Source organism: Python bivittatus, unplaced genomic scaffold, assembly GCF_059951505.1.
Source record: "Python bivittatus isolate LINGU-HERP-01145 unplaced genomic scaffold, Pbiv_v1 ctg000260_np1212, whole genome shotgun sequence".
Taxonomy (NCBI): domain Eukaryota; kingdom Metazoa; phylum Chordata; class Lepidosauria; order Squamata; family Pythonidae; genus Python; species Python bivittatus.
Genome location: NW_028277055.1, coordinates 1,905,429 through 1,926,575, shown reverse-complemented (window position 1 = coordinate 1,926,575; position 21,147 = coordinate 1,905,429). Strand labels below are relative to the sequence as shown.

At 44.4% G+C, this 21,147-nt stretch overlaps 1 protein-coding gene across 1 annotated transcript in view; it reads left to right on the top strand.

Annotated features, from left to right (window-relative positions):
- TFAP2E (transcription factor AP-2 epsilon) overlaps positions 1–17,441 on the top strand; it is a 70,955-nt gene extending 53,514 nt beyond the window's left edge. Inside the window, exons 4-7 of the mRNA XM_088140297.1 lie at positions 6,715–6,943; positions 7,962–8,080; positions 15,314–15,455; positions 17,153–17,441. Of these exons, the coding sequence (XP_087996423.1) occupies positions 6,715–6,943; positions 7,962–8,080; positions 15,314–15,455; positions 17,153–17,441 (779 nt within the window). The remainder of the gene's footprint in view (positions 1–6,714; positions 6,944–7,961; positions 8,081–15,313; positions 15,456–17,152) is intronic.
- The last annotated feature ends 3,706 nt before the right edge of the window (positions 17,442–21,147 follow it).

The window sequence follows — 21,147 nt, the reverse complement described above, 5'->3', positions numbered from 1 at the left end:
CTTGTTTAAAAACATATTTTTATGACGTCAAACTAATTAGCAGGAAAAAAAAGAATTGCGTACATATAGTCCTGTTAACAAAATTTCGTAATAAGTGGAGGCTGGAAAAGTATCTCAAAAACAAAACAACTCCAAGAAATGTGACTCTTCATTGGCCTCTTTGGCTAATTCAAATTTTGATCAAGCACGTGCGTGTATTGTGGCTGCAAATCAATGTGTAGATTTACCCTTGCACTATTTGGGTAATAATTATTTTGACCATACCGGTGCACAAAATAATCACAATTTCTGAAATTCAGATACAAGGAATATACCCAAGCAGAATATAGCTGTCCTTACTACAACAGTGAATCTAAAAATATTTACAGTCCTATAAATTTCAACCCTGAATATAGTATGGAGGTAACATGAGGAAAAGTTCAGACCATACAAATTAATATTTCAATTCCTGAATTGCATCTCCAATAAGCAATAACCCTTATTAAACATTATTTTGGGTATCCAGTATACGTGAAAGAATGTTCTGCTGTATTAACCTCACTTTAAGATAAAAGGAAATTAATTTCATATTATTTAAAGCAATCTTCCACTAGTTTACAAAAACAGAATGTTCCAGCCTGTTATTCCAAAGGTTGTATAGATAGGGAGTTCATATCAATTTTATCAACTTCCTTCAACTTCTTAAGAAATAGATTACTGGTTTAGGAGCCTCCATTGAGTCCTCCAAACCATCTAAGAGCCATGGACTTTCAGAATGACATCAAAGCAAAACAATCTAAATAAAAATAACTTAGGTGAAGTAATCTGCCAAGAAGCACTCTCAGAGAAATCAAAATCAGTTCTAAGTTCTACAAACATTTTAAAACAGTCCTATCAGAACAAAGTTGATCCAAAGTACAGGTAGTCCTCGACTTATGATCACAATTTGGACCAGAACTTCTGATGCTAAGTGAAGTGGTAATTAAGTGAGTTGCACTGGATTTTACGACTTTTTTTGCTGCGGTCGTTAAGCAAATCATGTGGTCATTAAGCGAATCCAGCTTCCCCCATTGAATTTGCTTGTCAGAAGCCCCCTGGGAAGGTTGCAAATAGTAATTATGTGACCTCAGGATGCTGCAACCATTGTAAATACATGCCAGTTGCCAAGTGCCCGAATTTTGATGTCCTGGGAAGTTGAAATATTTTATGTTAAAATCTCTTTAATAATGTCAGGGTTTCTGATAGTTCCAGCAAGAACCATTAAAATCGCTCGTCAAAGTAAAAAGAGAACATTCTTGCCAGGAACGATGGCACAGGTTTAATCAAGAAGAAGCCGCGTCATTACTAATCACAAGTGTTTAGGGGCCAATTCAGAATATGTCAATTCAGAAAAATGTCAATTCAGAATATATTTAAAACATTGGGGAGACCCATAAATCAACACCTGCTTCAGAAAATCCCAAGAAGCTATGTCAAGAGCTTTCTCAGTGTTCAAAAAAATAGCGGCTGCTGGATTCTATCTATTTTGAGTTAAAACAGTTACATCAGTTACAAATCTAATATTATCAGAATCTTGACCGCCCTATATAAATCCAGCCTGAACTGGGTTCATAGTAATTGGAAGTACAAGCAGTATCTAGTAGCCAACGTAGCTGTTAAAATCTTAATCATCCAAACTGATCAAGGAACTAGGTTATAATTGAAACCAGGAGCCCGGTTCTTATCTGGTTTAGCAAGTGGGAAATTCATATTCATAAATGTGCAAAGCATCAGGAAATATAAAAATAGTACATCAAGGAAATATACATTAAAATCAACACGTATTAGGACAAGTTAAGTTAGAAAAATGTTGCATTTTAGAAGAAGCCGTAAATGACAGACGGAAGCCGGTGTTGTTTCAATGGGTCTTTTAAAAATGGTGAAATAAGAAAAGAACATTAAAAGATTTTGCACTGCAGCCTGCCAATTTTTAAAAATGTACGTCAAGGAAACATCTGCCCAAAATTCACCTTAAAACCACGTACAAAAGTGCATTACGCTACGGCCATTTTTCCCTGCAAAAACTGTACGTATTAGGCAAAATTGCAAACCAAATGGGCGTGTTAAAATAAATATGCACAAATGACCTATGCAATTTAATGCTTTAAAAAAAACAAGTAGACTAAAAGAGGATGCAGTGAATTTAGAATTGAAAAATGAGAAGGGGAGAGGAACCACAACTGCAGATTCGTTCATCCCAGGGTGAGCCAATGCAGAAATACAATATTAGCTTTGACTCCAAAAAGATGGGAATTTCCTTGAGAACCACGACTCCTTCTGTACCATTAATACAATCAGTCTTGAAAGCAAATGGGTGGGAAGTGGTTTGACATGGACAGGTCCCTGCCTGAATCTTAATTCATCCATCCTTATTCATTATGTACTTATGAATTCTCAACGATATATTTTATTGGCTGCAAAATGGGTCACACCACTTAATCACAAATCCATCCTTTGCTGTGTAAGAACTCCAGGTTATGTAAGTTGTTTTTGTATAACTGATTATACATTCTCAGGCATCCCATACATCCACCACGCAGAGCAGTGTTTCTCAACCTTGGCAACTTGAAAATGGGTGGACTTCAACTCCCAGAATTCCCCAGCCAGCCAGGCTGCCAAGTTTGAGAAACCACGGATATAGAGGAAAACAACTTCTGTTTCTGGTCCTAATTGTTGAAACAAATTAAAGGCTAGGAGTGAGAAAGTTCCCCCCACTTCTTTTTCTTTTAATCCAAAGAGAGGATTTGTGGAGTTGGATGACCCAGGGTGTAATAGCGTAGAAAATTGTTTTTAAAGAGTTTTGGCCAGGAACTAAGTAGCAAGGATCCCTTGGAGTTGTCTTATCCTTATTTATTTATTATGTGTATATTCCACTTTTCCTTTCAAGGAAGCAGATGAAGGCTGCCCATCCTTTCACCCTACAAGAACCCTGTGAAGTAGGTTGGGGTGAAAGTCAGTGGCCCAAAGTGTTGCGGTCAAGTAGCAACTTGATCCTGTGCCTCTGAGTCCAGCTCTTGGATCCTGGATGCTGTTGTGATGGCTGAGTTTATCTAGCTCAATGAGATCTGAACAGATTATGTCAAGCCATTCATATTCACGTTCAGGAAATAGCTTGGCAATTTGAGTGAACTGAGTTCATAGCCTGTTGTGCAATGGCAGATGTGGAGTAGGGTGGCCTAATCGCTATTATCCTCCTTCCCGTTCAAGTCAACACATCCCAAACCTTTCTCCCCTTCTTTTCCACTCGGTTTTGCAGCTGCCGTTGTGATTTCATCAGCCCCACAAAGTGGAGACAAGGGAGCTCCACCTCTCTACATACCCACCCTGTGCAGTTACGATATTGTGTTCCTTCACTAGAGTCTTGAAAGAGAAACTGGGTAAATGTCTATTTGAAACACTGTAGCAGGGTCCTACACTGAGCAGGATAGAATAGATGACCTCGGAGGTCACTTCTATGATTCTAAATGTGCACCTAAATACATTAAAACTTGTAAGAATTTTAAAGAAACAGACATTGATAGATTCTCCCTCCTCTAACCCCATTACACACAGTCCTTCAACTGGAAATAAGTAGAGGATTGAATCTTATATAAAATGAGGCTAGATCCGTACAACATGTTCAACTGTAAACCTGGCTTAACCAAACATCATGGCTGGGTTTGTATAATGTGCATGTCCAATCAAATAAGCCATGTAATGACCTAACATGAAGGCCAAGTTCATATAACATGCTGAGACAGTGGTTGGGTTCCTTGAACACCCTGAGCCACGCACTGTCCAGTCCCATCTGAGCCTAACCTATCTGTGAACTCAACCTTAAAGACTAACCTTAAAGGCCTTTCTAGTGAATAATAAACAGAAGTTTATTATTGCATGTTAGAATGTTCAGACATCTCAAATTATCATAGAAATCCCTGCAACAACCCTTAAGGGGCAGCCCCATTGTTAAAATTGCAAGCTTGCAAAAATGAGCTTAGGGCTAAGATGGTGGAAGCTCCTGGTGGGTTCATGGCTGAGGTGTGATTTGAACCGGAGTTTCTCTGCCTGTGATGTAGTCCTGGATTCTCCTGTCCTATGCACAGGTACAACTGGAAGCAGTGCCTAAAGGTCCCAGTGTGTTTCCTTGAATTTGGAAAGGGTGAGAGATTGTGGGGCAGCTGGCAGAGCAAAGGAATATTAAACCATCAAGAGATGGGATGGTAGCTTATAAATGGCAGCTAGGTTTAGTTGGCGAAAAACCTGGGAAGCAACAATTCAAAACATTCCAAGAGATTCCACCTTAATGAACTCACTAATAAATGAGGGTTAACCATTCCTCTTGCAGTTCCTAAGATTCTGTATGGACTCCAATGCTAGTATCCAACCCACCTTACTGAAGTCTACATCGGTTGGGCTTCCTAGACCTCGCTCGTCAGATGGAGTTTAACTGACTCAATCCGTTCTACTTGTTGGGGTAGCCTTTATTCCACTTGGTGACCTCTAGGTGCACTGGATGCTGGCTCCCAGGATCCTAGCTGAAGTGGCCCATGGTCACGCTGGCAAAGAATTCTGAAGGCCAACACATCTGGAGGCCACCAAGTGGGGGAATAGCTGCTGTGTTTGGGTCCCACGCTCAGCAAAACTGCCATTTTCCTTATCTGAGCTGCATTGCTGTTTTAGTTTTGAAAGCATTTGCCATTTTTATGTCACGTGTGCTGGCTTTTTATAGTTCAGCTAAGAGTTAGGGTGTTACCCGTTCACAATGCACCTATTGTCCAAGCCTTCTGATTGGGGTCTCCTTCGTTTGTCCTTTCTGGCTGAATGTTGAGTCTACTCTTCCGATCGAGGCATGTATATTTCTGTTTTAAACTCTGGCAGTGTGTTGACTTTCCTACTAAGCTGGCATGCTCTTGGAAAGAAGGAGGGAAGGTACACTTTTCTGGGTCAGCAAAATGGCCAGCTCTGAAAATGAATCACAGCTGCTCTTAGCAAGGGGACTTTTGAGAATGGGTGAAACAGAGCCTGATTTCTAAACAGACTTTTGGATAAATCTTTTATGGAGGCCATAACCGATCCATCTCATCAGGTCCAAAAAAATGACAAATCAAAACCACAAGGAAAGTTGCAATGCCAAGCTGTCAAAACTTCCCTTTTCGTTTTAGGTTTTGGTGATTTTGGGCTGGCTCTTTTTTCTGTGAATAGGCAGGCATGAGAAGCAATTGTCCTGGGCCCCAGATATGGAACAGACTTCTTCCGAAGTTTGGCTCAGTATTCGAAACAATTAAATGGATTTTGTTGGGGGACCAGTGGCAATGGTGGGGGACCAGTAATGCTGGGGACCAGTGGCATCCACAAAAAGGGGGTGGTCAAACCAGCAAGATGGCAGGTGCAGATCCTTTTGTATTTGCATCACAGATACAAAAGTGCATCGCACATACAAAAGTGGCAGTGTAGAGGAAATAGGAAATGGCCTTGAAGGCAGGAGGAAGAGCTGCTACCAAGGCGACGGTCAGATAAGAGGGGCTTGAGCCCAGGCCAAAAAAGTAACTTGAGTCTCAGACAAGCCCCTCCCTAGTTGACGTGAAGATAAACGGAGGGAGGGGGAAGCACATTTAGACTCGCAAGATTCTGTTATTATAGCTTTACAATAAAAGTAGTCCTGATCTTTATGGCCTTGGTTTCTTAGTCTGGTCTATCTTGTTGGGCTGACAAGGGATTCATCCTGCAGTGTCACCTCCAGCATCTTGACTCCATGCACATAGATGTTGCTGTTCTTATCTGTGATAAGTCCACTTTAAGCTTACATTATGGCTTGTGTCTCTCCCACCTTTTAGATGGAAAACTAAAATTCGGTGTTGCAACAAAGATTCTACCAATATGAGATCTGAGAGCTGCACACTTTTCAGAAGTGATCGATATGTAGGTTGAAGATGAGAAATAGTATTAATTGTAGTTTGTTCCATGTTGTCAAACTCCTTCAGCTCCAGGAATGTCCCACAGGCCATGGTCAAAAAAGTCAAGATGGCAGCCACAAGAGTGTGATCCATTGAGGCTGCCATCTTTTTTTTGACCATACCCTGTGGATACCCCTGTTGAGCCCCAACCAGACAAGACAATGACAGGGGTCATGAGAGTTGCAATCCCACCACAACTGGAGGACTGATATTGCCCCATCTCTCAGAATAGGGCAAATGACAATTGAGTTAATCAGGATTGATAAATATTATTGGAACCTAGAAAAAAATGTGACTTCTGCTGTAACACCACTAGAGTTTGCTTTTAGAGGCAATGGTCTTATACTCAATATGACTTCTTTGCCAAACGTTTCTTCTTTTCCAGTTTTGGATTACCTCTGTTTAGAAGCTCATTTTACGCTATGAAAAGGTATTCCGTCTTTAGAGTGTCTTTGCTCTGACTAGTAAATATCTGTCATTCCCATGTTCTTTTTGAACATTAGACATTTATAAGAGCAAAAGTGAGACTCTGGGCATCTTAAAGACTACATGTCTCCACTACTGACAAAAACTTTGGTGATTTGGAATAGTTTTGTTGAAGGATTGTTCGCCATAACAAGCTCCTCTTGCATTTCCCATACTCTGGTCTCCTGTTTAGGATTCTTATTCCATGGCTGTGTTATTGGGGCTGCTAACCCCAGATGAACCCATGCTTCTTTGTAGCTTTCACTCCTTCATCCTTGGTTTTGTTCTGATCTTCTAGTGCCCATCCCTTCGAAGGCCAACGGGACCACCATCTCTACCCTGACCATGAATAAAGACACCCTGATAGGAGGAGTAACCAATCCAAATGAAGTCTTCTGCTCTGTTCCTGGACGATTGTCCCTCCTGAGTTCCACCTCCAAGTACAAAGTGACAGTCGGCGAGGTTCAGAGGAGGCTCTCACCCCCCGAATGCCTCAATGCTTCTCTCCTTGGTGGTGTCCTTCGGCGGTAGGAGTGCAGAAATTTCATTGGTTTAATAACTGCTTTGGAACCACTTTGTTCCTGTAATGACCATTGGCAATTAATTGTTGCTGATTTCAATAAGAGTTTCTATCTCTCCATGCTACCTCTGGCCTTGCTGTCTTGAGTCCTGTTTGTGTAAAATGTTCAGATTTCAGATGATAAACTTTCTGATAGTAACAGGCAGTGAGGAGGTGGAGGAGGAGGTGGGGCTGAGCCTGTACATGGGTTAAGTTAAACTGTGATTGATAGGTCTGTTTTTACAGTCATGAATTTGAGATGGGCACCATATAAATTGAATAAATAAATAATTTAAAAAATAAATAAGAGAGTTGGTCAGCCAAAATATCTTGGTAAAAATCTCACCTGGAGTAGCTTCTCCCAGGTTAAGATAGGACTATATAGGCAATCCTTGCTTAACAACTATTTGTTTAGTAACTATTCAAAGTTACATCGGTGCTAAAAAAAGTGACTTATGACTGGTGCCCAAAAATATAACCGTCCCAGCACCCCAGCAGTCATGTGATCATGATCCAGGCACTTGGCAACCAGCTCGCACTTACGACGGTTGCAGCATCCTGGGGTCACATGATTGCCATTTGCGACCTTCCCAGCCAGTTTCCGACAAGCAAAATCAATGGAGAAACTGCTTGATCTGCTTAATGACCACGTGTTCCGCTTAACAACTGCTGCAAAAAAGATAATAAAATCAGGTCCGATTCACTTAACAACCGCCCCACTTAACAACCAATTTTCTGGCCCCTGTTGTAATCATTAAGCAAGGACTACCTGTATGTATTTTTTTCAAGAACTTTGAGGCATATAAAAAAGTCATCACTGCTCCATGAAACCCTTACCACGACTTTGTTGCGACATTTCCAGTCTTACAACTTTACTTAGAATTGTTGAAGAACAGGTTTTGGAAATATGGGGTTATTTGGTTCATTACTTCGTTTTCTTTTCCATCTCATTCACATTGTTTCATTCTTTTGCTTTTCTGTTTTAGGGCAAAATCTAAAAATGGTGGAAGATGTTTAAGGGAAAGATTGGAAAAGATAGGTTTAAATCTACCGGCCGGGAGGCGCAAAGCGGCGAACGTCACCTTGTTAACGTCACTGGTGGAAGGTAAGATTGTTCGGGTTTGGCCTGACAAGATATTCTTTTAAAGGTGTGTAGGAATTCTGGGGTTTAAAATGTCCTCATTTTACATTATAAGTAAATGTATATCTTACCCATCTTAAATTATCTCTCTGACTCCTGGTTGGTTGGTTGATTAATCAACAACCTTCAGCCCTGAATCACTATGACTCACCTTTTCAAGGTGCTTCGCAGAAAGAATTAAAACTAAAAAAAAAAAAAACACTTTAGGAGGAAAATATAATAGATCAATAAAAAAGGCAGAGCCAGGGGTGTCTGAAGGATATGATAAAAAAAAAATCAAGATGGTGGCTGCGACGCTGTGATTGTTTTTTATGTGTCTCAAGTGTGCGATGCAAAAAAATCAGAGTTTAAATTGCACTGTTGCAGCCACCAGCTTTACTTTTTTGACCATACCCCATAGATACCCCTGGACAGAGGTTTAAAATATCTCACAAGGACATATTTTAGCTTACTTCAAAGTCTATTGCTTATTTATTTGGGTTAAGTCATCACCATCTGCTTAAGGCAAAGGCGAGCAATCTACAATTCACTGGCGGCTTATGATTTATTTTCCACCATTCTGGACCCTTCAGAAGCCACGCAGCCAAAACTGTTGTGCAAATTGGTTCAGCAAAACGTGGAAGAAATGGAGGCATGATTTCCACTGAGCTTTGTGAGGAAACAACAATAAAACCGTGCAAGCTGTCCAATAGGGTTTGCATATTTCCCCCAAATAAAATGGGCACACGAGCCAAATACAGCACACAGAGTTCTCCCAATTCCTGTCATGCCCACCTGAGTGACATCACGGTCTTGCTGCAGCCCGTTCTAGAAGCCTTCTTTGGTGGCGTCTATCATCCAGGTGCCACAAATGGAGAACATGTCCGCCTTGTCTCAGACAACTGTCTCCGGAGAACGCAACAGGCTACAGAGACAGGTTCCCAGAGGTGAATGCAATTAGCAGGGTCGATATGGAACAAAGAGTCCTTCACACATTCTAGTCCGAAATCATTAATCACAGGGGCAGGCAATTTGATGCTCTCCAGAAGTTTTGGACTTCCATTCCCGTTAGCCTCGGACTGTAGGGGCAATGGCAGCCCCCTGTGGGAATTACAGGCCAGAACATATGGAGGACAGAGGGTTGACTGGGAAAACAAGGAGGCTGTGGACCTCTAGTGGGCATCTCAGCTGTCAAGGCACTGCAGTCTGGACCTGTTTCCTTCTGCATGTCATGAGATTGCCATGAAGAGAAAGGGGCTTCAGAGGATAGCCTGTTTGGGAATAGTCTCAGAAAATCAATGTGGTCAAACAGCTCAAATAGACTGTGAAAGAGGCATGGGGTTGTCCTTGCCCTTAATACAAACGGCAAAGAAGTGCCTCTGTTTTTCTACCTTGTTCACAGGGAGCTTGAGAATTTCTTCCAAATTTCTCTCGGTAGCGTTTCCGAGCTGATTAGATGGTAGTGGCAAGGTCTGATCATTGCGATTGTTTTTGGTTGCGCAGCTTTCCATCAGGGAAACCTCCCTGGGCTGCCTACGCTTTCCAACCTCTGAAGACGCTCCCCAGGAGGAATCAATTTTCCCTGGAATTGAACAGAAGCTTGGAGAGATGGGAAGCCAGGGAGGATGCAGACCTTTGGATAGAGGATCATGCAGTGAAAGACAGCCACCCCTTGGCCCTAACTATGTACAAGAGCATCAGGTTCTGTCCATGGACACATCGCCAACGTTCTCTTCTTGGAAAGCAAACGCTGTTTGACCAGATGGAATGAGAACCGGTCAGGGGAAAACATGCTGCAGGATTTCTCTGCTTGTCACAACTACAAACAGAGGAGTTTGTCACCTTGACAGCCTTGATGTGAAAAGCCACGATGGGCAGAAAGGCATCCCTGAGTTTGGGATGGTCTTCGCTCAGCGGTCCATTGTGCTGGAAAGGCAGCTGCCGGAGAAGAACAGGGGAAGCCCCTTTGCTTTGTCGGCGGCAAATGAAATGGGCTTGTTCCTGATGGCCGCAGGACTGGACACCCCTGAATAGTTTATTTCCATGAGAAGAAGAGGAGGAGGAGGAAGAAGAAGAGGAGGGCAGGGAAACAAGCATTTTGGGCTCAGCCCAGACAGCTGGGAGCTGTCACGGGCTGCAGATCAGGGGGTCAGGATGAATGACAGACAATGGCTTGTTTGCCCAAGGACAATAAGTTCTACTCCACAAAGAGTAGCCCTGCCTTTGAAGAATCCTTAAGAGGCAGCCCTCGATTTGCAGGGCTCTTCGCAATCAATGAACTTCAGGAGATTGCGTTGAGGGTAGGTGGGCTGGAAGTTGTTCACCCCCAGCCACGGGCCTTATAGGCCAGATGGGGTAGGTAACATAAAGGTCTCCTACTCACAGTCACAGCCCTTCCGACTAGGGTGAGAGAGACCGGATTCTTTTCAAATGAATGGGAAGAATTCAGAATTTTGCATCGGTGCCTAAACATCACAGCATGCAAACCTGGGTCCTCTTCTTGGGCAAAGCATTTCCTCTTGCTTCCTTTTTTTTTGGGTCTCGCAGAAATGGCTTTGCAAGACTCAAGGCACATGCCAGATCTCATGTTCACGAAATGGCATTCTCTTGTCAAAAGCCAGCTTGCCTTCCCCATAAATTTGTGCTCCTAGGAAGTGTTAAGAACCCTCCTCCCAAAAAGTCTACCTTAAAAAAAAAAGAATAGAAACAGAACCTACAAGCTAATAAAACAGATCAAGTCTATTTAAATGCACCAATCAGCTCTATTTGTTGGAAGGGTCCGAATGAAAGCTGGATAGAATGCTTTAATTTGGATTCCTGCGTTGAGAGGCGGGGTGGAGTGGATGACCTCAAGGCTCCCTCCAATCCAAAGATTCGATGAGTCTGTGATTCTAATTTATGATACAGGTGGGCAGCCCAAAATTACCTCTTCATCATACCACAGAAATCAGAGTGTCATCATTTGAATATACTGAATGGCAGCCCCTTTTTATTGTCCCCGATGCTTTTCGGGCGCACTCTTTAAGGCTTGGATGGATTCGTGAATCTCAGTTTTCCTGCCACCCGGGCCCATTTTGGCATCTCGGCCAACCCCGCCTGATGCCACTGCCCTGGCCGAAACAGCCCCCGGGAGGCAGCGAGGCCAGTCCTCAAACCTGGCTCTTTTCCACCTCACCATCAACAGGAAGGTCTGCCAGATCAGCAGTTTATTTGAGAAAGTCAGCAGCTTCAGCTGAGCCTGGGAACTTCCTAGGAACTGGTGGAATGAATTCTGTAGCGGCTGAAATTAAATTCTGTCGGCCAGGCACCGTTTGGAACAAGTGACGAGTTCCGAAGGGAAATCGAAGTCCAGCAAAACAAACGGTACGGAGCGGCCCTGGGCAAACCCGCCTGGCTTTGCTTCAGAGAGGCGGTTTGTACTGCTGTGTTGTGCAGGTTCTCCGTCTCGAGGCAAAGAGGCGATGTGATTTGCCACGGGGAAGCCCTTCCGTCCCCTCCCGGTCCTCTCTGAGCCTCCTCCGGTGATGCTTCAAGCCAGAACTGGAGGCTCAAAGCCCCTCCAGCTACCACAAGGGCTGGAGGGACCCAAATCCGGAGGGAGCAGAACGAAGCAAAGCAGCAGCCCCGGCCCTTTGCTTTCAGAGATTGGATTGTTTCGTGAAGCAGCTTCTGGGGCCTGCTGGGTCTGCACCTTTGTCCCAGCAAAGCACCCTCCCCAAAGGTGCCCAGCTCAATCCCCGCGTTGCAGGGACCCGAGCGGAGCTCCCATGGGAGATGTTGAAAGAAAAGCATCCTCCAGCCAGACTAACTGGGCATTTTCTCAAAAGCTTCCTTTCCCTGCAAAAGAGGCTTCTGTTTTCCCACCTGGAGAACTTCCTTCCACTTTCTCTTCATGGGGTTCAGAGAGGGCTGCAGGTGGCAGGTGAGGCTACACCTGAGAGAGGCCTTTTTGGGAACTCCCCGGCTGCCTTCAGCTTCCCAATCTGAAAATGCATTGGGGAGGCGCTCCTTCCTGGTGTCTTCCTAACGTAACGGTGGGAAGCCAGGGAGGCTGTAGAGAAGATTGTGGAATGAAACTCTGGATATTTCCACATCCCCCTTGGCCATCTCGTCATTCATGGAGGGCAAGATCCTCCCAGGCTGTCCAGGAAGATTTCTCCAAAATTCTCTTTTCAGATGAGATCTCGCAGAAGGGAATCTCTGTAGCTCAGGGTTGAACTGTGGAGTCCTCGGTGCTCTCTGAGCTGGGTGGTTTGCTTGCAGGCGTTTCGCTACCCGACTAGGTAACACCTTCAGTGAAGAAGATGTTCAGTGAACATCAGCGAAGACGTTACCTAGTCGGGTAACAAAACGTCTGCAACCAAACCGCCAAGCTCACAGAACCCCAAGGACTCCACAGATGAGATCTTTGCAATCTGGTAGGGAAAAAAATGCACAAGACATTTTCTGCACGGCATTCATCCCAGCGCAGGCAGAGGGGCACCAGTACGGGGATGTGGGGTGGGGGGAGTGTGTGGCTTCATGGCATCTGCTGGTATCGTCATGCGCGGGGAAGGCTGTGGAAAGGAGACTTGGCCTGTCCGCATTGTCTCTGCGCAGAAGCCCCAGATCTCCTGGGGGCCCCTACAGTCAGGCAGGGGATCCATCATGCTATGGAAATGCCCCCTCGTTGGGGAAATTGATCCAGCTTCGGGCATTGCTGTGGAAGTAATCGGAGCGGATGGGCAATCGATCACACCCCGCTCCCAAAACCCAGGTTAAACAGACAGCGCTAATTCATCTTGGCTCCCCTGCTGTGCCTGGGCTAAGCCATCCATCCTGTAATGTGCTAACCTACTTGCTGGCCTGGCTTTCTCCCTCTCGGTGCCTCTCTTCAGTCTATCGGGACAGGGCTCAAATCCCCCAAGTTTCTAGCTCTCATGGTTATATAGGTTTATGCCTACCAATCTTGGAAGAAAGGTAGCTGGTGTGGAATAGTGGCTGGAGGTCTGGGGAGACAGGTTCAAGTGCAACCCCACCATGAAAGCTCCCTTGGAGACATGGGGCCATCGCTTTCACTCAGCCTAGCCTACCTCACAAGGCTGTTGTAGGGGAAATGGAAATGGGAATACTCTATATACCATCTGAATCAGTTGAAGGAAAGGTGGGGTAGAAATCCAACACATATATATCGATCCACACAGAATATGATTGCTCCGGTCACTTTGTATGCTCGGTTGCAAAGAGGGCATGGGCCGATGCATTTTTCCTTTGCAGAATACAAAAAACAAAATCAAAATAAAAGAATGCAAAAGAATGAAATATAAAATAATAACATGCAAATATAATAAGATACAAATAAAACATGACTATTGTAGAACAAAATAATAAAGCAAAATGTAAATACTAACAGATAAAATAATAAAAAACAATGAAAAAATATTAATCAAATGATAAAATATAAATAGAATAATAATAGAATAAAACAAAAATCATGAAGTAAGTTATTAATCCTGTAAAATAATAAAAATAATAAAATAAAAAGCTTCAATGCCATTACAGTATTGTTCTTCTATTATAATTCTGGGGTAATAATAATAATGGCACTGAAGGTTGTCTTGTCTTGTCTTGTCTTGTCTTGTCTTTTGTCTTGTCTTGTCTTTTCTTTTCTTTTTTCTTTTCTTGACAGTGGATGGAAAATTAATGCCAAATTCTCCTTTTCCAGCCCTAAGAATAGCAGAGCAACCCTCTTTCTTTGCCTTTCCCTCCTGTTCTCTCCCAACTCTAAGACCTAATAGATCTGTGGTGATCTTATTTATCTTGCCCCCAGTCACACCGTGCATAATTCGAAGAGATGCCAACTTCCTGTATCAGCTGCAGTACAGCCCATTGCCTCTTGGCAACATTTTACCAAAGATGGCAAGGAAAACTGTGTCAGTCTGTGGCAAAAAAAATTGACACGGAGTTTGGTAGCAATCTATCTGTCTGTCTGTCTGTCTGTCTGTCTGTCTGTCTATCAAATTTATATCATCACATGTGACACTGGGCAGCGTACACAATTAAAACACAAAGCTAAACAATCAACGAAACTCAAACACAACCATTAAAAACCAGTTAAAAAACCTATTTAAAAAACCAAAACACGATAATCTCCTAGACTAAACAACGTTATTGGTTTCTACATTTAACTAGGTTGGCTAAAGCCACAGCAGCTGTATTTGCTGCGTGAGTGTAAACCTCGGTTAGCTTTTTTGAGATGAAGTGGGTTGGGTGATCTCCCCCCACCCCTGTGAACGTGATCTTTGATGACACCAATCCGTGGTGTGAAATGACTGTAAAAAGGCAAATGTAAGCTACTGTAATCCAGTCTAGTTCTCACCACAAAGGATGGGAAATCTGAGAATTGGTTTTGCTGATAAGGTACATGACAGTGTTTCTCAACCTTGGCCACTTTAAGATGTGTGGACTTCCACTCCCAGAATTCCCCAGCCAGCATTAACACTGTCATATGCTATTGAAATATTAAGATCATTGTTTCTACTAAGGAGAAGACAGGTTTCCTCAACCAGGCACCTTTGAAACATATTGTCACTGTGGCTCCCAGTCACTGTGGCCACATGGACATCCACAGATGGAGGGCACATGACAAAATGTGAGTTGTGTTGTAAACCCCGCTCTTTTCGTGCTTGCATTGTGACATCATGACACGCTCTTGTTATTATGACAAGAGCTCCTTTTCCTGCAGACGCTCATCCAACCCCTCTGGATCCCACTGGGCTGAGTGTTGCAGCGAGATGACGTAGTGGCAATTTACTAAGCCTCGATTGATCTCACCCTTGAATCCTGAGATCCTGATGCTGTACAATTGAGCTAATCCAGTGTTTCTCAGCCTAGGTTGAGAAACCCTGACCTAATTGGTTTAAATGCAGAACATGGTTATGTCTTTGAGTGCCCTGCTTTCCAGATACACCCAGACAGGTTTGTCCAAAAGTCGGTTCCATGGAATTCAGTGGAGCTGATTCCAAAGTAAGTCAATAGGATTGCAGACTTTTTTGGTCGCTGCTTAAAAATCAGGGATAATGGTGATGGATGGCTGAGTTAGGACTGCAGTCCCATCCCACGTCATCAGCGGAGTCAGCCTCCTTCGGATCCAGAAGATCTCCTTTGCTAGGGCTGTAAGCCAGACAGTAGTACCATCACAGTTCGATTTTCCTTCTTATGGGTGCTCTCATTTTCCAGGGGAGGCTGTTCATCTCGCTCGAGATTTTGGTTACGTCTGCGAAACAGAGTTCCCGGCCAAGGCTGCAGCTGAATACCTCTGCCGCCAACACTCGGACCCCAGCGAGCTCCACACCCGGAAAAACATGCTCCTAGCGACTAAGTGAGTAATAGGATCCTACCTGGGATGACCCTTTGCGTTGGAAGACAAACTAACATCAATGTCAACTTGAAGGATAATGTACACATGCAGAGGGGCATCCTCAGGACACAGGGGAGGGGTCAAAAAAATCAAAATGGCAACTGCCACTGTGTGATCAAAGCACTATCCCAAAAATGTTTAAAAGGAACAGGGCTTTGATCGCACAAGTGTGGCTGTCATCTTGACTTTTTTGACCTCCCTGCGATGCCCCTACCCATGTGCATACAAACTAGCTGTGTTCCCACAAAACATCTCACCAAGTCAATGTAAAAAGTAGCATTTCATCCACGTCATCTGCTAAACTTGGTTAGTACTAAATTTGGTTAGTTTTTCGGTGGTTTGGTGCATTCTACAAACTCAGTTTCAAGGGAGTTTAAAAATGGGTTCAGCAGATGCCTTGACCCTCAACAACTAAAAAACTAAAGAAACATTTTGGCCATTCCCACTTCAGGGCCATAAATGGGACAGAGCTGCTGACTTGCTTTGCTAAAACCAAAATTCCATAAAAAACTAATAATAAAATACAGACATGCTGGTTAGTTCTTGCTCAAAGAATATGTCCTGGGAAACCAGGAAGAACTGAAGTCACTGGATTCTGCTGAATCTCCTGGACAAAGAGCATTTATATTTTGTGTTGACTACCAAGAATGGGTGGAGGAGCCCGTTTGGTGCAGTGGTGAAGGCACCAGGCTAGAGACTGGGAGACCCTGAGTTCTAGTCCCACCTTGGGCACAAAGCCAACTGGGTGACCTTGGATCAGTCACTCCCTCTCAGCTCTAGGAAGAAGGCAAGGGCCAACCACTTGCGAAATCTTGCCAAGAAAACTGCAGAGACTTGTTTATGACTTGAAGGCAATGAGAGCCAGTTTGGTGTGGTGGTGATAGTGCTGGACCAGAAGCCCGGAGACTGTGAGTTCTAGTCCCACTTTAGGAACAAAGGCAGTTGGGTGACCTTGGGCCAGTCACTCTCCCTCAGCCCTAGAAAGGAGGCAATGGCAAACCACTTCCAAAATTTTGCCAAGAAAACCGCAGGGCCTTGTCCAGGCAGTTGCCAGGAGTCAACACAGAAGGCACCAAAAAACCCCACCAGTGCCATGAAGCTTCACTCTCCACCTGCCTTCATGGCACTGTATGCAGCAACCTTTTCCAACCTGGTGCTGTCCCAGAATTCTTGGCTGTCCCAGCTGTTGGGAGTTAGAAGCAGGTAGTCCAACGCATCTGGAGATCGCCAGGTAAGAACAGGGAGATGGCTGGGATAGCCACCCACAAATACGCTTAGTGGATTATTTGAACAATTCACTTGGTGTCCCCAAAGCTGTATGGTAGTGAAGGCTGTTCCAAAGTTTGTCTGTGGTTTCTCTCTTGGTGCAAACTATTCAAGCAATTGGTAAAATGTCATGGAAGGGTACCACTAGTTGCAGGTGGCAAATTATAAATATACAGGCTTCTCCATTGCAAAGGTCATCCACTGATCATTAAAAGTACAGAAAATCTTTGCAAAGAGTCTGTAGCTCCTTTGAAAAGGAAGGGGGTTAAACTTGGGGGGCTGCAGGAGTACCAGTAGTTGGTGGGTGTCAAAATGTGCACACTGGCAGATGTGGTATTACACATGCTCTTTCCCTCCCCTTAAAAATCCTGTTTCCCTTTTTCTTACTCCAGGCAAATCTGCAAAGAGTTTGCTGATCTGATGGCTCAAGATCGCTCACCCCTGGGAAACAGCCGCCCATCACTCATCTTGGAACCGGGAGTCCAAAGCTGCTTGACGCACTTCAGTTTAATAACCCATGGTTTTGGAGGGCCGGCGATCTGTGCGGCTCTCACAGCATTCCAGAACTACTTGGTGGAGTCCCTCAAAGGGCTTGACAAAATGTTCATGAACAGCACAGGCAACGGTCACCCAGTTGGTGACTCCAAAACCTCAGAAAAGGATGTTAAGCATCGGAAATGACCTCTTCTGCAGACAGTGACCCATCACGTCTCCCCATCGGAGGGTTCCTTCCCATTTCCAGGATGTGAGAGACAGGAAGGTCCTTCAACACTCTTATCAGTGTTGGGGGGCTGGGGTGGGGGGAGAGATTATGAAGCCTCCTCTCTCCTGCCAGGTTTTCCAAACTGTGACGGATGCATTTCTGAAACCAAGTCAATGAAAAGAGGAGATTGAAGAAGAAAAGGCTGAGCAAACCTCACCACGATTGGAGAAAAAATGAGAGCTGTGGATGGTTTGAGTTGACATGTCTGAATTTCCATAGGAGAGACTGGAAGCCTGGTTACATGTGCAATTATTTTGATGATTTTTGTGTTTCTTTGGAACGTCCATGCTCATAAAAGGTTGAGAGGTTCCAGACAGCATTGCAAAGGAGCAAACCAAGACAAAGAGGTCTTCAGGTAGTATCTAGAGGAGATCTTTTCTGAATCAAGGCCTGCTTAGAGTCAAAGACTACTGGATTTTTTTTACTCATGCGACAGGCCCGGAGATCTGCACCAGAGAGGGAAGCTCCATCAGCACTTCTCTTAATAATGTTCTTACAAAACACCAGTCATAAAAGTTTCACATGGCTTTCCTTTGCTACAGTCTCATGGCTAAGGAAACTTCCCAGTGATATAGTCTTGGAAAATGTCCTACAACTTTGTTTACACATTTTGGTCCAGTTAAATGCCATGGTGGAGGTGCTGATAAAGCCATCTTGGCAGTCCCCACCCCAACACTAAACAGGACAAAATTCCTGCTATTCAATGTCCTCTATTCTAGCAAAGTGTCGTTTCAGCTTCTCTGGACCCAAGATGAGTGAATTTGTTCAATCAAGTCTCCCCACCCAAGTTCTGAAACATTCACAATAATCATATTAATATTAAATGATGGAAATAATAAATTAATAATTGATTTGAAGCACAGGAATAGCCCTTGAAGGAGAGGCCAAACGGAACGGTTATGAAATCTGTATATATTTATTTATGTGTAATTAAATAAATAAAAAGTTTTAAAATGTCCAGTGCTCATTATTTAAAACAATTAAGTCGGGACTTCTGTAATTTTTTCATTCTGAAAAATAAGTCAGTCCTTGCAATTTCCTGGAATGAGGTTTCGGACACACAACATGGTAGCACGGACTACCTCCTGTGATGCAAATAAACGAGAGACGTTTAAGCACATATGGATTTCCCCCCCTCCTCTCCCTTTTGTACTTCCTGTTGTTTCTCTGGAAAAGCTGCAATAGATGTATGAATTCCACCAAACGAAAATGTCACCATTATCTGAATAAAATCTCTTTTTATTTGGACCCTATCTCCGGACCTGTATTATGCTATGGCAGTGAATGGTGGGGGCGGGAGGTGGAGGATGGGATTCACTTAAGGTGGAGGGCTGAAGAACAGCAAAATGAAAGGAAGAGCACCAGTGCGTATGGTTTTCTCTCCCCCCCCCCGTTTTTGGGTGGGTGGGGAGCAATTTAGGCTTTTCTCTAAAGCAGGGTTTTTCAGCCTCAGCAACTTTAAGATGTGTGGACTCCAACTCCCAGAATCCCCCAGCCAGCATGAATTCTGGGAGTTGAAGTCCAAACCCCCTCAAGTGGCCAAGGTTGAGAAACCCTGTACCAAAGACTCTCATAGCTTCGTTCTCACAACATGTTGAGCTGGCTCAGATGTAATGTGTTTGTAATGCAGGGTTTCTCAACCTTGGCCACTTGAAGATGTGTGGACCTCAACTCCCAGAATTCCCCAGCCAGCCATGCTGGCTGGGGAATTCTGGGAGTTGAGGTCCACACATCTTCAAGCAGCCAAGGTTGAGAAACACTGGTGTGTGTGCACGCAAGTGCGCGCCCACACACACATACACGTTTGCAAGCTGCACAAACCAAGGTGGTTGGGTGAATTGAGAAGACAGCCGGCTTACTCTGCTTGTTCCCCCCTTGCTCCACCAGCATGTTTTGATTCTAGTTCTGAAGCTTCCATACCCTCCACCCCGTTAGGCATTAAAACAAATGGAGCTGTCTGGAAAATGGAAAATGACGTTCTGAGCCGTTGGGTTCGGCGCTAATGTGCTATTAGGTGGTTATCCAATAAGTGCATTCATGTAGCTTAACTGGAGCCAGCTGTCCAGAGGAACGGAGGAAACTCTTGAATGTCAATGCGAGGGTTTACCCACCTCCCCACCTCTCGTCTGAAAATGAAAAGGCCCATTCTGGGATTTAAAATATTTGCCACTTCCTGGCGGGCTAATTTCGTTAACAAAGATTTGGACAGGGCATGTTTTAGCCTCTGTATCAAAAACCTTTCTGACCTGGAAACCGGCACGGGTCTGTGGCCGTGGGGGGAAGCGGGGTGGGGGGGCTACTCTCACGGACAGGTTGGTGCCTTAGGGGTTATTCAAATGAATGATCAGTTTTCAATAATAAAGGACCTTTTTCTTGGACTTTTCAACCTGTGGCTGTACGAAATAAAAACATCCCGTCAACGTTTTATCTCATGGCTCGCTAACCATCAAGTCAGCACCGTGCAGCAGAAAAGGAGGAATACGCTTTATCCTGGGGTGCCCCTTCCCCAAGGATCTGTTTCAGGACTGACGATTTCAAACGGTTTGCTCGGTGGGAAACCTCAAACAAGGCTTGTCGAGAGTTCAAAGGGATCCCTCCACATGGAGGGAGTTCTCCACCGGCGGTGGCAGTTTCCTGCAAGCCAACGCAAAGCAGTTGCACGGCAGTAGGGCCTGCAAAGCCAGGAAAGATGGCGCTACATGCGAACGAGGGGCGAGCTGCCAGAGAGAGAGCTTCGCGGAGGAGAACTCGCCCCTGGATTGATTAGGGATGGAAAGGACAATAAAATGGCCACCTTTGGGGACACATTGGGAATATTGGATACTGTGGGGCAGGAAAAAAGATCGACCCGATGTGTCAGGGGCTGGGAGGTGATCCCCACTGCTTTTTTGCTCGGAACAAAGATGGCCAAGGAAAACCGCTGTAGAAGGGCAGCCTGTCTCGGATCACACACGGTGCGGGAAATGCGATCCCAGACCCATGACAGGTTTTTCTCCTTCATATAATGCATTGTTAAACTAGGGGATGTACTGGCCGCAGAATGAGCTGATGGCCAGCAACGGAAGGGGTTGTCAAGGGGGAACAGGTTTTATTTATTTATATTTATTATTTTTTATTTATATGTTGGATTTCTCCCCCGCCCATCTCTCCCACAATGGGGGATTCTGGGCGACTTACAAAAAACATTAAAACTATAAATATATATAAAATACATAATACATCTAGAATTAAGAACAATACTAAAAAAGGAAAATCCAAGAAGATGGGAAACTGGGTCGGGGACAGCCGGCCACTATGGGGCTAGCCATCTCCCTGCTTGAGATATTCCCTCCCCACCCCAGGCCAAGTGACAGAGCCAGGTCTTCAAGTTATATTTTAAATTTGTCACCGCCCATCTCTCTGCAGAGCGACTAGGATCAAATTCTCAGTGGCGCCTAGACTTGCGGGCCATGGGCTCCTTTCTGAATTAGAGACAGCATCCCTGAAACGCTAGCCACCGGGACAAGGGTGTCCGCAGGGTGCAGTCCAAAAAGTCGAGATGGTACAATTGAAACTCTGTGTGTTTTTTTAATGTGCATTGCATGGATGTAAAAATGGGTGGCGCTTCAGTCACGTTGGCGTGGC